The sequence below is a fragment of the Staurois parvus genome, unplaced genomic scaffold (genome assembly GCF_062004578.1).
Source record: "Staurois parvus isolate SC_StPar_1 unplaced genomic scaffold, SC_StPar_1.0 ptg000001l, whole genome shotgun sequence".
NCBI classification, from domain to species: Eukaryota; Metazoa; Chordata; class Amphibia; order Anura; family Ranidae; genus Staurois; species Staurois parvus.
In genome coordinates this window covers 5,903,457-5,925,514 of record NW_028317797.1, presented here as the reverse complement: position 1 = coordinate 5,925,514, position 22,058 = coordinate 5,903,457, and the positions used below count along the sequence as shown (strand labels likewise).

The window sequence follows — 22,058 nt, the reverse complement described above, 5'->3', positions numbered from 1 at the left end:
TCACATGACATGTGCATGTGATTAGCTGTGACCATTCACAGCTAGACACTAGTATACAATGGATGGCATGAATGAAGCCATCCATTGTATACAACTCTCATGTGACCTGCTGTGATTGGTCACAGCAGGTCACATGGTAGCGGCAACGGGGGCCGGTACTCAGATCTGTCATCGGCCCGAGGTACACAGCCGGTGACATATCGCGCCGCTGCGCGGCTCTGCAAGCGCGTAAACTGCGCATATGGCATCCTCCCGGAAAGGTAATACATTTTTGCGGACGCTATTTGGCCATAGGCCAGGCGTCAAATGGTTAAGTCTCCTGAGGAAGACAAAATTGTGGTGAAACATGTAGAGCTGAGCCATACTGCACAGAGTTTCAAGCCACATTTAAATGTTGTGCTGGTTTTATATTTAATACTGTGATAATGTTGTTTTAACGTTTTGTAAACATTTTTTTTATCATAAAATACCGCTGTGAGCTTTGGCATCTTAAAAGTCCCCCTTTCTTTGCAACAAATATGTATTTTCAAAGGGATGTGGTTCCCTTTATCCTCTGACACTCTGGTATTTCTTGCACTTTTTGAGAGAATAAGGTTGGGCTAAAACCCCTGTCAATGTTTGTTACTACATACTATATGTCCTATTTGGGAGATGAAAGGGAGGCCACTAGAACTGAAATGGGGGGATCTTCCAATGGGGAGACGTGTTGCAGTCACAAGTGTCAAAGAGGAGATTTCTTCACTTTGCAAATATTTAATCTCCTCTGATGTGTCTATAGAGCAGTAGGTGAGAAAAATCTTCCCAATGGGAATCAAACAGCAGAAAAAGCACACAGGTGTTGACCCCTCCCTACTTTAGATATACCTTAACCTCCTTACTGTGGTGGGTGTACCCCCACGTCTTTGTGTTTACCTTAAGCATGTGTCTGGGTTCGCACAAAGCTGCTTCTCCCTCTGTCATAAGACAACAGAGAGCAACAGCTAAGGGCACATGTGATGTGTGTGATGATGCCACGTGATCTCTGTAATGACCAATCACAGCAATCAACAATGTAAACAGTATAGTATTGTTTACACTGGTGAGTCCTCCCTATCTTCACATAACAGAGGAAGGCCCCTTTCACATGAATCTTCCGAATGGATCCACCTGTCCGTTTTTCATGTAGAACCTTCATTCTCCTCTATGGAGCGGTTGGTATAAACGGACATGTGTCTGTTTACATCCTCCTACGTCCAATCCAATCCTAGCCACCAAAAACAGTCGGGTGGGGATCTGTTCCCCTTCCATCCAGTGGATCAGATAGCAGTTGGGTGTAAACGGACAGTAGGTCCATTTACATCTGAATGCCCTCAGAGGAGAGCAGGCTGTGCCCTTGTCTGCTCTGCAAAAATGGAGTGGACACAGACCTGCCATTTACCATTTTCCATTTGTGGATTGGAACCGGAGTCTGCCCCATGTGAAAGGGGCCAAGCGGAAAACGGATGGTTTAACATATCCTTCTGTTGCTTCGATCTGCAATTGAAGGTGGGTGGGGTGGGTGTGACTAATGTCACTGGATTGTTTTGGGAGAATTTCAAATGCCAGCAACCTCCAATGATGAGTAAGGGTTTAATTGTCACTGACCATTAATGAATGTTGGATTGTTTTAGAGTGGTTTTAAAGTGTTTTGGGTTTATCCATGACATCTAGCCTTTGTACATGCTGAAGTTTCAATTTCAGCTTTTCAAACTAATAATGGAAGATGTGCACTTAGCTTCAGTGGGCAACCTTTAAAGGCTAAGTACACCATAAAGTTTTACTAAACCCAGGACCCTGCATTCATTATATCTGGCCTTCCACAGAACATGGAAATGCAATTATTTTAGTAAACATAACTGCTAAATACTTTTTCTCATTAGCAGTATATAGCAGTCTTGTGACTTCTATCAGTGTCTGGCTGAGCACTGGTTAACCTTGTATAAGGAGTTTTCATTCTCCTCTGACTGTCCTATGAGGCTGCCTGACCCCTGACCCTCTGTCCAGACAGCACTGATTGGCCCTGTGCCCTATGGCAGATGGATTGGGGATAGTAAAAGAAGGGAAGGATCAGAGATGACAGGATCAAGCAGCCTTTTTATACAATGCGGAGGATTAACCCCTTGTGAGTATAAAAAGCCTGCTTTATTTCATATACAGACTGATTTTACTGTTGTGGGTTCAGTAACACTTTAATTTATTTTTAATCACATACCAGCATTTTTGTTCATTTACAAAAAATTGTGGCAAAAAATAGAGATTGCCTTGGGGTGCCACCTTTCCAAAATGGGAACATTTTGGAGGTGTTCGTACTGTCCTGACATTTTTTAATTGATACGTGTTATAACAGAAAGTAAAGGAAACAACATTAAAAATGTCTTCCTTTTTTCCTTTATATAATAAAAAATGGAAAGTGGTAATTAAATACCACCAAAAGAAAGCTCTATCTGTCTCACAAATGATCTAAATTTCATTTAGGTACAGTGCTGCTTGACGGAGTAATTGTCAGTCAAACTATCACAACACCAAAAAGAGAAAAATGGCCTGCACAGAAAGGGGGTGTAACATGCCAATTCTGAAGTGTATATAGAAAAAAATATTTAAAAGAAACTAGTACTGGGGGAGTAGTCGCACCCTACAGAAAGAGAGGGAGCAGCATTGACAGGTCTTTATTACAGGAAGCTCCTCTACCAGGCAAAAGTTCACACTGGATTAAAACACAGATCTAGAAGAAATACACAAAGCACACCAAGATTCCTGTCCGAATACACATACCTTCTATATTTAATATTTGCTTATCCTGGATTTAAGCTTTAATACTTTCTGAGTCACTGACCTGGAACATGTATACAGCAGTTCTGACACACATTCTCTAATCTGCATGCGTTTTCTAGGTCAGTATCTCAAAAAGTACTAAAGCCAGACACAGCCAGGCAGCTAGTATTCTTAGACGGAGATCCACAATGGCAGCCCTTGTAGTCTTCTCAGCACAGGTTTCCTTTATTCTGCTTCCAGGAGAAAGACATGCAGCAATTCACTGGTTTCATACTGCTGAGTCGGTAAGTGTAACAATTTATTTCATAGTATAGTTGTAAATCCCAGCTGGGTGCAGCCATTTGGAATAATTACCCCAGTGACCAGACATAAAGCAGTGTTGAAAGCTTCTGGCTGTGTACAATTTTCTATTCTTGTGTCATAAATTGAAACTGATGGTGCCAAAAACCTCTTATTTTCCACCAATAAATACTGAACAAAGGCAGCACGCATGCAAAAGGTTAAAGCAATGCCTATGCTGTTTCAAATGATCAAGCTGGACAAGCGGCAGACTCACTCTGTTAAAAGAACTACTTAAAATGTAAAATATATATGTGCATGCACACAGATAATAGTGTGTTACGTGGCATAAACACTCTCTGCTTTTTCCTATTTACAGAGTACATAGCTTCATACAAAATGATGGTCTACAACTTTCTATATTTTTTTAAAAGGCAAACTCCAAGAAATGTAAAATTATTTCTTGCAGTGGGGTTCCTCATTTAGGTCTAGGGAATATATTCTCTGCTCCTCTGTGCTGCTTTACCAGTCCCTGCGGCATTTTTTTCCCATGTTTAGGTAGTCTAAGGTCCTAACATCATCAAGAGCATAACATTGCATTGGACATGATGACACTAAGAAGGGACAGTGCAGTGATCGGAGCACGGTGGAGCGCCATCTGCCTGGGGGTGGGGTGGAGGATTACCTAAATTGAAGTGGTTCTAAAGGCTCAAGGATTTTTATCTGCATGCATTGTATGTATGGAGGTAAAAAACCTTCTGTGTATAGCAGCCCCCCCAACTCTTACTTGAGCCCAATCCAGCAATGTCCATGAGAGCCTTGCTTCTCCGGGGACTCTCACTTCTGCTTGGCTGAGGCGATCACAGACAGTGAACCAATCAGAAGAGGGAGGGACGGGCCCAAGCTACAGCTCTGTGTGTAAATGGGCATGCAGAGCCATAGCTCTCGAGTGCCCTCATAGCAAGCTGCTTGCTATGGGGGCAACAGACAGGAGGAAGGGGCCAGGAGTGCTGGTGGGGGACCCAAGAAGAGGAGAATCTGGGCTTCTCTGTGCAAAACCACTGCACACAGCAGGTAAGTATGACATGTTTGTTATTTAAAAAACAGAAAAAAAAAATACAAGACAAGTATCACTTTAAAGCGTTTCTGCTCTACCCTAGACCAAATGAGCAGTCAAAGCCTGCAATGTGGGATCAGCCCCACTGCAAAGGATCATTTTGAATTTAATGGAGTTGGACTTGAAGTACAACTGAAATCCAACTGTATGCATATTGTTGCAGCAAATAAACAACATACACTGAGGTATGGACCTTCAGTTATGGGGCTGGAGGAAGGGCGACATGCATTATAATTCCAGTGATGTCACCACCCTGGTGCTGATGGGCTCTACTTAGTCCCTGTGCCTTGGTAGCAGATGGGTAGTATTTGCGTCACAGCTGTGTGGTATAGCTTAAATAACAACCACCTACAATATCATAAAGCTTGTAATTCAGGTGAGAGGTGAGAGGGGGCATTTTGGATTTTGGAATAGTGTACACGAAGCTTTAAGCTTGGGTTCACATATGTGCGGTGAGGTATAACGCATGTGATTCACACAGGAACCGCACCGCATTCCTGTGCAAATCACATGCGATTTGTGTGCAGTGCGATTGGAGCATACATTTTGTATGGCTCTAATCGCATAGCACCCACACCAAAAACATGCAGGGCCCTTTTTTGGGTATTCACACCTATGCGATCTGATTCTGCACATCGCACTTCGTTTTGCGGACCACTTTGGAGGTGTTGTTAACTTAACATACACCCCCGCAGTGGTTCATGAATGAGGTGCGGAATTTGCACTGAAAACGCTGCAAATTCCGCACCGTATCAGTGAACCAGGGATAAACCACTGTGCAAAACAAAAGTCCAAACAGATTTTCTGAAAAGTTCCCAGTTAGTTATGAAAATATGACTCACTAACACATTTGTTTTTATGTTAAAATCTTTCATTAAGATTTTAAAGCTGATCTCCATGTTTAGTGTCCCTTTAACCAGTTCTCCCCCGGGCCAATTCTGACATATCTCTCTCACATGCAAAAATCTGTTTTTTTTTTGCTGTAAAAAATGACATAGAACCCCAAACATTATATTTGTTTTTTGCAGGGGTCCTAGAGAATAAAATGCTGGGTGTTGCAATTATTTATGTCACACAGTATTTGTGCAGCGTTTTTTCAAACACAATTTTTTGGGGAAAATTACACTTAAATGAATTTTATTTTACACAAACACTATAGAATACCTATTTTTGCTAAACAATAAAACATGATGTTACAATGAGTAAATAGATACCTAACGTGTCATACTTTAAAACTGCATATTCCAATGGAACGGCGCCAAACTATGATACCCATAAATCTCCATAGGCGACACTAAAAGCCTTTACAGGTTACTTGTTTAGAGTTACATGGGAGGTCTGGAGCCAAAATTATTGTTCCTGCTCTGAGTGTGAGACTTACATTCACATTTGTGAATATGCACGAGGTCGGGGGGGGGGGGTGCTTTGAAAATTCTTTTTTTTAAACTTATTTTATTTCCAACTTTTTTTACAGTGTTTTTAATTTGCATTTCTTTCACAAAGTATGAACAACATCCCTTGAGAAAACAGGGTTGTGACAGGTCTTCTTTAAGGAGAGATTTGGGGTCTATTAGATTCCAAATCTCTTCTCTGGTCTCCAATGCAGCTGGTCAGACACAACAAAGAATAACCAAAACTGAAAGATACAAAATCATTGTTTCTTACATTTTCCGGGGTCACACAGAGAGAGGAACAACATCAGTTCCTTTTTCTCTGTGTAGTTTCAGGGGTTCCGGGCTCTGTGATCAGACGGAAGAGCCTGGGAAAGGTGGCGGCGGCATGACCAGCCACTCAACTTCTGCTAAAGAGGGAATCGGGAACAGAAAATTTTGATACCAGGATTTTGATACCAGGATGATACCAGGATGAGACACCTGATGTAAGGGGGCACTCTGATGGGGGCCCTGATGTAAGGGGGCACTCTGATTGGGGCACTTGATGTAAGAGGGCACTTTGATGGGGACCCTGATGTAAGGGGGCACTTTCAATCAGAGTGCCCCCTTACATCAGGGTCCCCATCAGAGTGCCACCTTGCATTAGGTGTCCCAATCAGAGTGCTGCTTTACATCAGGGTCCTCATTAGAGTGCTTTCTTACATCAGGTGTCTCCACTTACATCAATTTTCCACAACAGAGTGTCCCCTTACATATAATCAGTTATCCCCATCAGAGTGCCCCCTTACATCGTGTCCCCATCAGAGTGTCCCCTTACATATGACCAGTTACCTCCATCAGAGTGCCCCCTTACATCAGATGTCCCCATCAGAATTCACCCCTTATATGGATTGTCCCCATCAGGGTGCCTCCTTACATCAATTGCCTGCATCAGGCTGGCCAATGCACTCTCAGAGACATGGGGGAGGGACAGCTACTCACTGACCAGAAACAAATATGATGATAAAGACTTCTGAGTTTCCCAATATGCATACTTGTTCTGGCTCAGCAATTCCATCAATGCTAAAGTTCGTGGATCAGAATAACCTTCAAGAAATTGTCAGTTTAGGAAGTAGTGCTCACTGACCTCTATATCTGCAAGCACCATGGAGCAATTCAGCCTTGAAAGCAAAGAACAGAAGCACCAATGTTTTTTCCTCATAAGGTCCCCCCTCCCAAAAGTGACTGAGTAGCCTTCCAGCCTTCTAATCAGCTTAGCTGATGAAAGAACAATTTTAATTACAAAGTTCAGTTTTTCTAATACTATCTACATGGAGTGTAAAAAAACTTGGAGTGTGACATAACTGTTTATTGTAAAGTATATAAAGAACAATTCCCTGCATCAATATGTTATACATAGTTATATTGGTCCAGTTTGGACCAAGATACCTATTTATAAATCAATACTGGGCGTTGACCCTGGAAGCTGGAAATCACTGAAGTACACACCACTACTCCAGTGATCTCCACTTGCTACTGGGTCTGCTGCTGAGCATCCGGCCTGATGCATTATGAACACAGAAAATCAGCCACTCAGCACGGGCACCATTTAGAGAATACATTTTCTGAATGACTGCAAAGCTTTCTCTTATTGGACGAGGTGGAGAGCATGGTGTCACCACCCTGCCTTTTCACCTTGTCCAATCAGTGAATGTTTTGCATTCATTCAGAAGATGCAGGAAGCAAGTTGAGATCACTGGAGTAGGATGTCTATGTCAGTGATTTCCAGGTTCTGGGGGCATCGGCCAAGTATGGTATACATATTGTAGTTACATTGTTCCTAGCTGGACCAGTATAATATACCGATGCCTGGAATTATAATTTAATGATGTGGTTATAGTCTGGATTTTACTCTCAAAGGCTATTGCCTGTGAACATCTAGTCTACATGAATGAGAATTTTGATAGAAAGAGGCTTGAAATAAATAAACAACTAATAGCAAAAAAAGACAAAATATTGTTGATAATAACTTAGTGATATAATTTAATGTTGGATCATGTCGTTTAATTTTGAATTTTCTTAAAGGTTTTTTTTATGAACTGCTTTTGTTATGTTCATTGTGTGTTGTGTTAAGCTGTCCATGTTATGTTGTAGTTATGTATTATATACAGGTGAAACTCAAAAAATTAGAATATCGTGCAAAAGTTCATTTATTTCAGTAATGCAACTTAAAAGGTGAAACTAATATATGAGATAGACTCATTACATGCAAAGCAAGATAGTTCAAGTCGTGATTTGTCATAATTGTGATGATTATGGCTTACAGCTCATGAAAACCACAAATCCACAATCTCAGAAAATTAGAATATTACATGCAATCAATAAAACAAGGATTGTAAATAGAACAATATTGGACCTCTGAAAAGTATAAGCATGCATATGTACTCAGTACTTGATTTGGGCCCCTTTTGCAGCAATTACTGCCTCAATGCGGCATGGCATGGAAGCTATCAGCCTGTGGCACTGCTGAGGTGTTATGGATGACCAGGATGCTTCAATAGCAGCCTTCAGCTCTTCTGCATTGTTCGGTCTCATGTCTCTCATCTTTCTCTTGGCAATGCCCCATAGATTCTCTATGAGGTTCAGGTCAGGCGAGTTTGCTGGCCAATCAAGCACAGTAATCCTACGGTCATTGAACCAGGTTTTGGTGCTTTTGGCAGTGTGGGCAGGTGCCAAGTCCTGCTGGAAAATGAAGTCCGCATTCCCATAAAGCTCGTCTGCGGAAGGAAGCATGAAGTGCTCCAAAATCTCCTGGTAGACGGCTGCGTTGACCCTGGACTTAATGAAGCACAGTGGACCAACACCAGCAGATGACATGGCTCCCCAAATCAACACAGACTGTGGAAACTTCACACTGGACTTCAAGCATCTTGAAGTGTGTGCCTCTCCATTCTTCCTCCATACTCTGGGTCCTTGGTTTCCAAATGAGATACAAAAGTTGCTCTCATCAGAAAAGAGGACTTTGGACCACTGAGCAACAGACCAGGTCTGTTTTTCTTTAGCCCAGGTAAGACACTTCTGACGTTTGTTGTTTAGGAGTGGCTTGACCAATGGAATATGAAATTTGAAGCCCATGTCCAGTATCCATCTGTGTGTGGTGGCTCTTGATGCACTGACTCCAGCCTCAGTCCACTCCTTGTGAAAGTCCCCAATACTTTTGAATGGCCTTTTCCGGACAATTCTCTCCAGGCTGCGGTCATCCCTGCTGCTTGTGCACCTTTTTCTTCCACAATTTTCCCTTCCACATAACTTTCTATTAATGTGCTTTGATACAGCACGTTGGGAACATCCAACTTCTTTTGCAATTACCTTTTGAGGCTTTCCCTCCTTATGGAGGGTGTCCATGATGGTTTTCTGCACAACTGTCAGGTCAGCAGTCTTTTCCATGATTGTGATTCCTACTGAACCAGACTGAGAGACCATATAAAGGTCTCAGGAACCCTTTGCAGGTGTTATGGCTTAATTAGCTGATTAGAGTGGGACACTTTGAGCCTAGATTATTGCACCTTTTCACAATATTCTAATTTTCTGAGATTGTGGATTTGGGGTTTTCATGAGCTGTAAGCCATAATCATCACAATTATAACAAATCACGGCTTGAACTATCTTGCTTTGCATGTAATGAGTCTATCTCATATATTAGTTTCACCCTTTAAGTTGCATTACTGAAATAAATGAACTTTTGTACGATATTCTAATTTTTCGACTTTCACCTGTATGTATGTAATTTGCATTTTCTGGGTGAACTCATTTGAAACTTGAAAAATAATAATAGTTGTCACCAACATAATGCATAGAAAGAACTCACAAGAATGTCTTACTAACCACCAAAATATGAAACACACCTAAATTGATGTAACCATTTTGCAAGTGAAAACAATAATGTGTTTTTTTCCACAACATTTTTGTACAATGCAAATTATGCACAAGCAGCAAAATCCACAATTTAGTCACATTTCTGCAAAGTGATTTATAACGATCAGTATAAATATGTTACTTCAGCCTAATGCAGTCAACCTCTTCTGTAGCTGGAACAGCACTTGTCTTGATTTCTATCTCTCCACTACATTTACTTCCATTGTAGGTGGATCTCCATTTCAGAAGCATGATCTTCTTAAAATATTTCATGGTATTGTTTTTGACAGTCACAAAGCACATTGTGTTAATCATGCTGTTACTCATTGCAATACACTCTACAATGTAAAAAGCAGACAGATAATGCTTTTCTCTAATAAAAACTGTAGGAAAAAAATCCCGAACAATCATGAATCCATAAAATGGAGCCCAGCATAGGACATAAGCTATGAGGATACACATAAGCACCAAGACTGTCTTTCTCCGGCATCGAAGGCGTTTCCGTATTTGTTCTGTCTGAAACCCAGGCACCGTTTTGAACCAAAGCTCTCTGGAGATCCTGGCATAGCATAACGTCATTGTAACAACTGGTCCAACAAACTCAATGCAGAAAATAAAGAGGAAGTAGGATTTATAATAGATCTGCTGGTCAACTGGCCAAATTTGACCACAAAATATCTTCTCTTGGTTTTTCACAATAAAGAGCACTGATTCTGTAGCAAAATATGCTGAAGGTATGGCTATAAGCAGAGCAATAATCCAAACCAGGGCAATCAAGAATGAAGCAGTCTGATAATTCATGCGAGGCTTCAGTGGATGTACAATTGCCAAGTACCTACAAAACAAAAATGGTTTCATGAAATAAAACGACAAACTTTTTCAGAATACTATCATTGCATACAGGATTCACACAGGTTACAATCACAACCAAATCATGGGGATGGCTCATACTTACCTTCTTTAACTCACAGTTTATATTTACATTACCATTGCCATAAGAGTCTCACATGTAAGACCACAACCAAATCATGGGGATGGCTCATACCTACCTTCTTTAACTCACAATTTATATGTACATTATCATTGCCATAAGAGTCTCACATGTAAGACCACAACCAAATCATGGGGATGGCTCATACTTACCTTCTTTAACTCACAGTTTATATTTACATTATCATTGCCATAAGAGTCTCACATGTAAGACCACAACCAAATCATGGGGATGGCTCATACTTACCTTCTTTAACTCACAATTTATATGTACATTATCATTGCCATAAGAGTCTCACATGTAAGACCACAACCAAATCATGGGGATGGCTCATACTTACCTTCTTTAACTCACAGTTTATATTTACATTATCATTGCCATAAGAGTCTCACATGTAAGACCACAACCAAATCATGGGGATGGCTCATACTTACCTTCTTTAACTCACACTTTATATCACCATTATCATTACCATAATAGTCTTACATGTAAGACCACAACCATATCATGGGGATGACTCATACTTACCTTCTTTAACTCGCAATTTATATTTACATTATCATTGCTATAAGAGTCTCACATGTAAAACCACAACCAAACCATGGGGATGGCTTGTACTTATGCTTAGCTTCACAATAACTAAACACGGGGCACCCCTATGATCAACAAAACACCTGCGAGTGGAATAGTAGGTAAAGTAGCAAAGTAGGTAAACTATATGTGCTGAGGGCATCACTGGAGCCTCATTAAGGGCTTATGTACACTGCAGCTGCTCAACTCATGTTTAGGAGCTCTTCAGCATTTTTTTTAGCAGCCCCTGAACTCACCCTAATGTTTTCCTATTTGTCCATGTACACATCTTTGTTTACAGTCATTTACAGGCATTTGAGTTTACAGTCATTTTTTTGAATGCAGAAAACTTGCGTTCAGCAGTCGATTTTATCAGCGTTTCAAACGCTACACGCAGCAAATTGCGCTTATAAGTGTTGCGTCTGAAAATGTTTTTTAACTCTTCCAGTTCCCAATGCTGTCCAGAGGCTTTTTTCATCATGAAGAATGCATGAAAAGTGTTTTCAAGGTACTCAGATGGACAAAACACGTAACACAGGATGTTCCTACCAAGCTTGTCACACATTGGAAACAAAAGATATGTTAATGACCATTCACACCTGAAATTCCTCATGAAGACCCCCTACCAGGTGACCTAAATGACTCACTCCACCAGACACCTTCCCACCCTTGAAAACAAAAGAAATGTTAATGAGCAACTCACACCTAATTATCTAAACACATACTGCTGTCTCTGCTTCTATTCTCTGTATTTCTCTGAAACAGTCTGAAATAGTTAATAATTTACCACTTTTCAGTGCATTCTGGGCATTTGGGAGGTTCTCCTGTGCTTATCTTTAAACACGCTTCTAAACACAAACGCACATAAACGCATTATGCAAACACGGCTAAACAGATGTTTTTAACCTACGTTTTCCAGCGGTCAGTTTTCATCGTTCAGAAGTGTCTCGTGTACATGGGACCTAAGACTGCATTAATATCTACATACTGCATGTGTTGCAGTAACAATGACCGTGTGCACCATTAGATGCATTGGCGTAATGTGGTGCCATTCACTTTGACAATCCAATGCATCCTGACAATGCACCTTTTTAAATAAAGTTATTGAAACATGCTGAAAAAAGTCTATTGAAGTCTATTACACCATATGATCCCTACAGGCAGTAATCTGTCCTTTACTCAATTTTTTATTGTCTTTTCTAGCTGTTTTTACATTTGTGGCCAACCCACAACACATTGTTTTCATTAGCTGTTCTCCACACCTTTCTCACCTGCTCATTGCCATGCCCACCACACAATATGAGTCCCATTCAGGCAGCCCAATGCTCAGTCTTAACCACCTCCAACAGCACATTTATTTTATGGCAACATTTTCAGTATTTATTCTGCACCACACCACAGCTAGCTTGGCACCAGCCACCTCTTGCTGAGCCTTAACGCCAAGTAGCTGCATATATGCGGCCCTGTTAAAACTACTTACCGTGCTGAGAGCGAGCTTCCTGCTGGTGGGGATCTGTAAGCTCCCGATGCATACTTGCGATTAGGAGCTTTCCAATCATTTGATCGCTGTGACAGTCGATCACAGCAGTCACATGACCCAAATCCCTGCCTCCACCTCCCAGCTTTTAGAACCCTTACAGAGCTGGGAGGTGGTTGGCTCCAAGGGGTTAAAAACCAAATAAAACTGATACATCCCAACTGCCGCAATCTGTTATCTCAGCTGACTGGCCACAATTTTGCAGGTGATAGATGAATACTGGCTCACCAGATACATCAAGGGCTACAACAAAATGGCACCCGTCCACAGATTGCCTGGGCATATAGTAAGCTTCTCTTAGGACCCTCATGGGTAGGAGACCAAGCTGAAGTAATTTTTTACTAACAGGAGCTCACTATATGCCAAGGCAGTGTGCAAATAGGCGCCATTTTGTTGTACAACTAACTTATTGTAACTGTGTGCACAGCAGACACTCCAGTCAGTGAATGCCTTACCTTTCTCTAATACCTCTCCCCGCTATCGCATCACAAATCAACTCAATGCCTTTCATGCCATTCTTACCATCCACGTTTCTATTATCCTCTTTTCAAAATAATTTTCCAACTGTTCTTCCACACTCACTCTGTCACTTTTATCTGGACTCTCTGATCCCACTTTTGTGTCTTGCCAAGTCTCGATTCTCTGTGCATACTCCTGCCTTTACCCAAGTTATCCTACCATAGCTCCCTCCCCTCAGCATACCAGACCCCACTCAGTTTTAATCTATTGGGATTGTTTTATTTTTGTTTTTTTATTATATCTTGTATTGGAATTTTCCATTACAAAAAGAAAAACAACCTTATACCCATACAGTTCACATATACACAAATTCCACTTAAATTATCCTATTCCCCTACCCCTCCACCATCCCCGCATCCAGTTACCCCTGTCCATATCCTTACATTGTACTTTAACCTAGAGATTTTTCCCCACAAGGCCATAAGATTTACACTACCAAGCATTAGCTTCCCTCCATAAATTGTACCCTAATGGATTTTAGCCTCATGTATTTCAGACATTCATCACATACAACTTTATTTGTTTTGATAAGTCCTGCCAGCATTGGTGGTCAGTGGCAGGGAAATTTAACCCCCTCCATTGATGATCAGTGGCAGTCATTTTTAGCACCCTCCCATTGATGATCAGTAGCAGTAACATTTAATCCCCTCCATTGGTGGTCAGTGGCAGTATTATTTAACCTCATCCATTAATGGTTATTTGGCAGTAAATATCAAAAGCTATGTTTTAATTTATCCACCATGCTACTTTTATGGAAAAGATTGAAATTGATTTGTAAATTATGCTACATTTCCCTAGGTTTTAACTTTTAAAACATTTTTCAAGGTACTGTATGCTTTGTGAGTACATACACAGAACAAACATATAGCAGTGTTTTCTCAAATTTGACCACAAAAATGGAAATACACTTAAGGCTTGGTTCACACTTATGCGTTTATTGGTGCTTTTTGCAGAAACCCACTATAGTCCATTTAACATGGTTTCATATGGAACACGTTCACTTACGCTTTTGCAGCTGCTGCATTTTTGGAAAGAGTCAGGGACTTTTTCAAATGCAAAATGGTGCATTTTTGGTTCAATAGAATTCAATGGAGATGATGCAGAAAAGCCTTTTGGATGTGTCTTTGACACCTTTTGCATTTCTTAATCTACCCAACAAATAGGCCAAAAAAAAGCATAAAAATGCAAAATGTGCGGAAAAATGTGTGTACAAAACCCTGGCTGGTCAGGCACAAACTAAACGTATTCCAGTATCTCACTATCTGTTTGGTAGTCTAGACCCAGTCAACTCCAAAAACATAAGTTTCCAACAATCTTACTCACTTAGTCCTTCCTTTGCCCCTTCCCCTATATCTCTGCTAACAGCTGCAGTAGCAATTAGAGACCAGTTAAAAACAAACCCTGGCCACTATCAGAACCAAACCAAATGATACAAGGATATATTTACAAGCCTGCCTAAAAATTTTACTTTTATTTTCTCCATCAACTCATTCCCTCACAGTCATTATATTTGTATCTCTTGCCCTCCCTTTTAGATTGTAAGTTCTAACGAGCAGAGTACTCTTCTCTTGGGTTGTTTAGTAACTGCACTGTCTCCCTTGATTTTGTAAAGTGCTTCATAAGCTGTTTGTACTACATACATTTTGTAACTCTTTTTTTTTTCAGATGGTCTCCTTTATATATCCTTTATAAATAAATAGCTCCTCTTAATAAATAAAATACATGTCAAGGATATTTTAGAAGATGGTAAATGTATCTTCCCAATGTTATATTTGTCCTTTCTGTACCAGTATAACTACATCTCAGTGAGATCCACTGTAATGTGGGATTCTGTGGAGATTTAGTTAGATAAAAAATATATTGTGCCAACAATAGTAGTTGACATGAAACTAGGGTAAGTATCAGAATTTGCATACATGTTGTATTCTGCCCATAGCATAGTTTTTATTTCTCCCTCCTGTAGCAAAATGTATTACCTGTTGTTCCTGTCAATAGGGCAGCACTGTTCGCTCTGTATATGAAATAATTTATCATTGTTGTCAACCTGTGATCAGGGTAATCTTGAGAGATATGTCATTTTATTTGAACTTAAAGTAAGTGAAAAAAAAAACAAGTGACCAACCTACTTCCAAGTAGCGGTTACAGCAACAGGTATTAAACCAACTTAAAGCTAACCATTGTTAGCACCTCCCTGTAATTGCCACTTTTGCTGTACACATGAATGATAAACAAGTATGCAGCGCTAAAAGTAGATAAAAATAAACTATGAATAGTGATAAATACAAATGCCAAATAGCATATAAATGTCCACAAAAGATGATATTGTGCCTGTTAGTCCACAACTGACAGTGTTGCAACCGTCAACGGACTGGGTGATGCATAATAACACTCGATGTTCTGTGATAAATAATCTCAGGTGTGAAGTTTGTGGTACAATAATGCACTTACCAGAAGTACATACAATCTGAGCGTTGTATGTATATATGATCCGTAGTGGCAGGTCTGGTCATTGGTTGTAGCGACATCCGGGGCTGTGGCAGACTCACAGGGATGGTGTGATTCACACTTGGGGGTCACCTCAAATCCATCGGTAGGTCCAACATCATCCAGACTCCTGATGATGCTCTGCAGGGTGCTCCACCTTGAAAGGCTCGCAAAATAACGAGCCAGGGGGCAAAGTGGCACCAATAGTTTGCGAGCCTTTCAAGGTGGAGCACCCTGCAGAGCATCATCAGGAGTCTGGATGATGTTGGACCTACCGGTGGATTTGAGGTGACCCCCAAGTGTGAATCACACCATCCCTGTGAGTCTGCCACAGCACTGGATGTTGGTACAACCAATGACCAGACCTGCCACTACAGATCATATATACATACAACGCTCAGATTGTATGTACTTCTGGTAAGTGCATTATTGTACCACAAACTTCACACCTGAGATTATTTATCACAGAACATCGAGTGTTATGCATCACCCAGTCCATTGACGGTTGCAACACTGTCAGTTGTGGACTAACAGGCACAATATCATCTTTTGTGGACATTTATATGCTATTTGGCATTTGTATTTATCACTATTCATAGTTTATTTTTATCTACTTTTAGCGCTGCATACTTATTTATCATTTGTTGCTGAGGTGCTGAGGATTGCCTTTTTATGCTAGCAGCTCCCCCATTGTTCCTATTTAATTTTGTCGTTCATATTGGGTTGCGCTCGTTTATTCATTTATCCTATTTATCCTATGTACACATGAATGTTGAGAAATTCTAAATGAAAGTCTGTGAAATGACAGAAGAAATTCTTATGCTGAAAATTATCATTACAGGTAATTACCACATACAGTTAGCAGAATAAAATGATTTTTTTTTTCTTCGCTATAGTGGGTCATGAATCACTCCTGGAATGGAAACACATTCTATATTGAAACATATTTCTTCCTCATTCAGATTGCCAGAAACATCTAAATTATGAAAAAGTGTTAATTTTGAAAAGACTCATTCTTTTGGACTCCATAACTGAGCATTTGGTAGTGCGCAGTTTTCCATAACAGATGATTTACATTTTAGATACCAGCAATTTAGTGAAAAGGGACTAAAACGCATTTTATTGAGAATGCTATGGATAATTGAAGAGCACACATTGCTCTTTGTCCTATAAAATAAACATCTAGCTGTAGGCTTGGAGAACCTTGGCCTCATGCTCAGGTAAAAAAATGTCCTTTAAATTGCCTGCCACATGGATGTGCTTATGACAAAATGACAAAATGTTATTTTGAAAAAAACAGTCCACCAATATTAAAGCTTCAGTTTTAAAGCACCTGTTTATTGCTTAGTTAGTTTTGGCTAGGTGAGAGGGATTAGAATACCTGTCAGTTTTTATTTCTGTGTGTGCTCCTGTTAGGGAGATTAACCCTCTCTATTTGTCCTGTTTACCATTATCATTGAAAGTGAAAGAAAATCGTACTCTATCCAAAATTAACAAAAAAAGTGTTGCCTGTAGTTCTACCTTTAGTTTAAAATAGAAATGCAAAGTTAAATGTGTGTGTGTGTATATACAATCACTGGCCACTTTATTAGGTATATCTGTTCAATTGCTTGGTAACACAAATTGCTAATCAACCAATCACATGGCAGCAACTCAATGCATTCAGGCATCTAGACGTAATGAAGACGACTTACTGAAGTTAAAACCGAGCATCAGAATAGGGAAGAAAGGGGATTTAAGTGGCTTTGAATGTGGCATGGTTGCTGGTGCCAGACAGGCTGGTCTGAGTATTTCAAAAACTGCTGATCTACTGGGAGTTTCACACACAACCATCTCTAGGGTCTACAGAGAATGGTCCGAAAATGAGAAAATATCCAGTGAGCAGCAGTTGAGTACACAAAAATGCTTTGTTGATGCCAGAGGTCAGAGGAGAATGGGCAGACTGGTACAAGATGATAGAAAGGCAACAAAATGTTACAACACCTTGTTGAATCTATGCCACGAAGAATGAAGGCAGTTCTGAAGGCAAAAGTGGTCCAACTCTGTACTAGAACGGTGTACCTAATAAAGTGACCGATAAGTGTATATATATATATATATATATATATATGTATGTGTGTGTGTATATATATATATATATCTATCGCACACTATATTGCCAAAAGTATTGGAAAACCCCTCTAAATCATTGGATTCAGGTATTCCAATCACCTCTGTGGCCACAAGTGTATAAAATCAAGCACCTAGGCATGCAGACTGCTGCTATAAACATTTTTTAATCCAAGCGTGGTACCATGATAGGTTGCCACCTGTGCAATAAGTCCTTCCGTGACATTTCCTGGCTACTAAACATTCCACGGTCAACTGTTAGTGGGATAACAAAGTGGAAGCAACTGGGAACAACAGCAACTTAGCCATGAAGTGGTAGGCCACGTAAAATGAGAGAGCGGGATCAGTACAAACTGACTCGCACAGTGCGCAGAGTTGCCAACTGTCTGCAAAGTCAATAGCTAAAGACCTCCAAACTTCCTGCGGCCTTCAGATTAGCACAACAACAGTGCATAGAGAGCTTCATGGAATGGGTTTCCATGGCCAAACAGCTGCATCCACGCCTTACATCACCAAGTGCAATGCAAAGCGTCAGATGCAGTGGTGTAAAGCATGCCACCACTGGACTCTAGAGAAGCTAAGATGTGTTCTCTGGAGTGATGAATCATGCTTCTCTGTCTGGCAATCCGCTTGACGTGTCTGGGTTTGGCAGTTGCCAGGAGAATGGTATTTGCCTGACTGCATTATGTCAAGTGTAAAGTTTGGTGGAGGGGGGATTATGGTGTGGGTTTTTTTTTCAGGGATTGGGCTTAGCCCTTTAGTTCCAGTGAAAAGAACTCTTAAGGTGTCAGCAAATCAAGACATTTTGAACAATTTCATGCTCCCATCTTTGTGGGAACATTTTGGGGATGGTCCCTTCCTGCTCCAACATGACTGCGCACCAGTGCACAAAGAAAGGTTCATAAAGACATGGATGAGCAAGTTTGGGGTGGAGGAACTTGACTGGCCTGCACAGAGTCCTGACCTCAACCCGACAGAACACCTTTGGGATGACTTGGAGCGGAGACTGTGAGCCAGGCCTTCTTGTCCGACATCAGTGCCTGACCTCACAAATGTGCTTCTGGAAGAATGGTCAAACATTCCCATAGGCACACTCCTAAACCTTGTGGACAGCCGTCCCAGAAGAGCTGAAGCTTTTATAGCTGCAAAGGGTGGACCAACTCAGTATTGAACCCTATGGACTAAGACTGGGATGCCATTATTATTATACAAGATTTATATAGCGCCAACTGTTTGCTCAGCGCTTTACAGTATAACGGGAGACAATACAGCAACAATACAGTTCAAATACAAGAGGGATAGGAGGGCCCTGCTTTGGGGGATGGACTGGTTGGAAGAGTAGAAGATTCCATTATTAGCTAAGGGCAGGATAGGCTTCCCTGAAGAGATAGATTTTCAGAGATCGCCTAAAAGTGAGCAGAGTAGGCGATAGTCTGATAAATTGGGGTAGGGAGTTCCAGAGGATGGGGGAAGCTCTGGAGAAGTCCTAGAGACAAGCACGGGAGGAGGAGACAAGGGAGCTAGAGAGTAGGAGGTCTTGCGAGGAGCGGAGAGTACGGTTTGGGTGATATTTGGAGACAAGTTCGGTGATATAATTTGGGGCAGAGTTATAAATGGCTTTATATGTTATTGTTAATGTTTTGAATTTTATCCGTTGGGCAATAGGAAGCCAGTGGAGGGATTGGCAGAGAGGGGTGGCAGATACGGAACGGTTAGCAAGGTGGATGAGTCTGGCAGCAGCATTCATGACAGACTGAAGAGGGGATAGCCTGCGATTAGGTAGGCCAATGAGGAGGGAGTTACAATAGTCAAGGCGAGATATAACAAGGGAGTGAATAAGTTGCTTTGTGGTTTCCGAGGTTATGAACGGGTGTATCTTGGAGATGTTGCGGAGGTGAAGTCTACAAGATTTGGACAGTGAATGGATTTGGGACTGAAAGGACAGATGGGAGTTCATGTGTGTGTAAAGGCAGGTGCCCCAATACTTTTGGCAATATAGTGTATATGTAGTGCTACTCCAGTAGCAGCCGTTGGAATGACCATGACTTCCACCAAAACTTTGCCTCTCAACCAGGCACATGGGCTCACTCATGCGGTTCTTCAATGACCAGTCTAGGGGTGTTGATTTTGTTGTTTTTATTTTTGGTGAACTTGGATAGGGTTGAGGGAGATGAGTGAGGTACTCCAAAAATAGAAACAATGTACACTTGTGGACTTTATCTAATCTTCAGAGCAAGCCATATTGGAGGCCATGCTTGAATCAAACAGTGGCCTTCAGCTTTAAGTAGTAATACAAGTAGCAGTAGTAGTAGTATTAGTAGTAGTAGTAGTAGCAGCAGCAGTGGTAGTAGTAATTTCTTCCTTAGAGCCCCAGAGCAATGTCCCTTTAAGTAGTAGGACAGGTGGCCAAAGCTCTTGGGAACACCAGCCAGTGTTCCCTTTACAGAACCCGCAGCTGACTTCCTAGCACCAGAGCTAGGGTTAAGCAGCAAAGTCTCTAAGGTCCTTTAGGGGGTGTCTGTACTCACAAGACCTAAGAGCAGCTGGATGATTTCCTCCATAATACCAGACCAGATCTGCAGTAGGCAGCCCCTTAGTCAACATAGCAGAACCTGGGTCTCAGCATTCAGGCACTCAGGTGGCCCACCTGAGGCCGCATGGCAGTACTTGTCCAATAGGGCAATGTGCCCTCTCCCAGGCTGGACCAGTCCTGAATGGAAAAGACCCAGATCCCAGTGTGCTTTCTGAATATATACAGTTACCCAGCATGCCATCAGAAGCAGTCTCTCTGGGATAGGTTGGGGCTGTATCAATATTCATGCTTCCATCTGCATAGCTCCACACCTATGATCTAGAAACTTCTCAAGCTTTCTGGATGCAGAGGGAGCTATCACCATGGCAGCAGCTGATCGCACAGAACAGACCTAACTAGCAGAACAAGCCATCACTGATACAGTGTGCCAGTTATGCTTTTACCTAGCACCTAATTACAATCACACTGACTACAGTGTGATAACTAAATCTACCTATCAAAATCCAATCTACAGATAACTCTACATAAACCTAGCACCTATCTAGGAGGGTGAGATATATATATACATATATATATATATATATATATATATATATATATATATATATATTTACCTTTTTTAAATATAAGTGATCACATGACCTCTGTCCTCAGCTGCATGAGGGGCTTAGAGAGCTTGGGGTGGAGTCTTCAAGGAGCATGTCAGCAGGAGGCCAAGAAACAGGAATACACTGATCTTCCCAGTGAAGAGCTGTCGAATTAGATGGGGGGAGGAGGCCTGGCAGGATCATCACAAAACACAAAGGATTTTACCCAAAGGAAGCAATCGAAAGAGAACAGGATACTTTTCAAGAGAAGTACATCATAACACTGGAACATATCAGAAATACAACATATGAAATATGGGGTAACATACAAGGTATGTAAAACTATTTATATTTATTTGATAAATGTATGTATAATTTCATATTACTGTCCACTAAGTTGGAAAGCACACATTATAGTGTTGCTTAATGCTCATATTTCTTCATGGCTTCAATTATCCTGCTAGCTCTTACAGAAAACACACATGAATGGAAGATTAAGTAAATGCTGCAGCTTGTAGAAATATAAGAAAGTAGATGAAAGCTACAACATACAATGCAGGTTACCTGACTTCTCTGAATGAAGATGATGTAGATTCTTTAGAACGTTGCTAAGGGCTGCTTTAGGTTGATTACATTTTTGCAGCAGATAGAACACAGTTCCTGCACTACTCTTTTTTTTTAAGCCTTTATATGTCTGAAATTGGCAGAAAACAAATCTCCGTAGGCTTATGAAAAATATTAACTCTTTCTGTTAAACAAAATACACAAAGGAGTCATCAAGTTATTCTGTTACAAATAATCTGTCATACACATACCTGCAGTGAACTCCAAATCCTTCCAGTCTGAAGGCTGCAAAGTATGCACTAATAGTAAAGTGTATGAACAAAATCACCAGGAAAGAAACAATCAATTCTCACTGGACGGCATAAAAATTTTCATTACTGTAATACTTGTGCTGTTTTCAAAAATTGCAAAAAAAAAAATTAAATCTTTCCAAAGCTTGAGTTTTCAATCTACTGATTTAGCTGCTATGAGGTATCCCTTTAACTAAGTACATTCTACTTATTTCCTTAGGGGATTGCTGGAAATATGCTGGCTGTCGTTCTCCACTCATTTTCCACCATGCCCTGCAGGGAATCTTATCTAATTGCCTAATAAAGGGAAGTACCACCTTCAAAATAATGTTGCTAATCAACTGATCGTGTGCTTTCTCATGGATGGCTGCACATACTGCGGAGAAGGGTCTCAAAAAAT

The 22,058-nt window shown here is 40.8% G+C and overlaps 1 protein-coding gene across 1 annotated transcript in view; it reads right to left on the bottom strand.

Annotated features, from left to right (window-relative positions):
• Positions 1-9,452: 9,452 nt before the first annotated feature.
• The window catches only part of PROKR1 (prokineticin receptor 1), a 43,071-nt gene continuing 30,465 nt past the window's right edge, over positions 9,453-22,058 (bottom strand). The window contains exon 3 of the mRNA XM_089654851.1: positions 9,453-10,309. Within this exon, the coding sequence (XP_089510977.1) occupies positions 9,613-10,309 (697 nt within the window). The 3' untranslated portion in view covers positions 9,453-9,612. The remainder of the gene's footprint in view (positions 10,310-22,058) is intronic.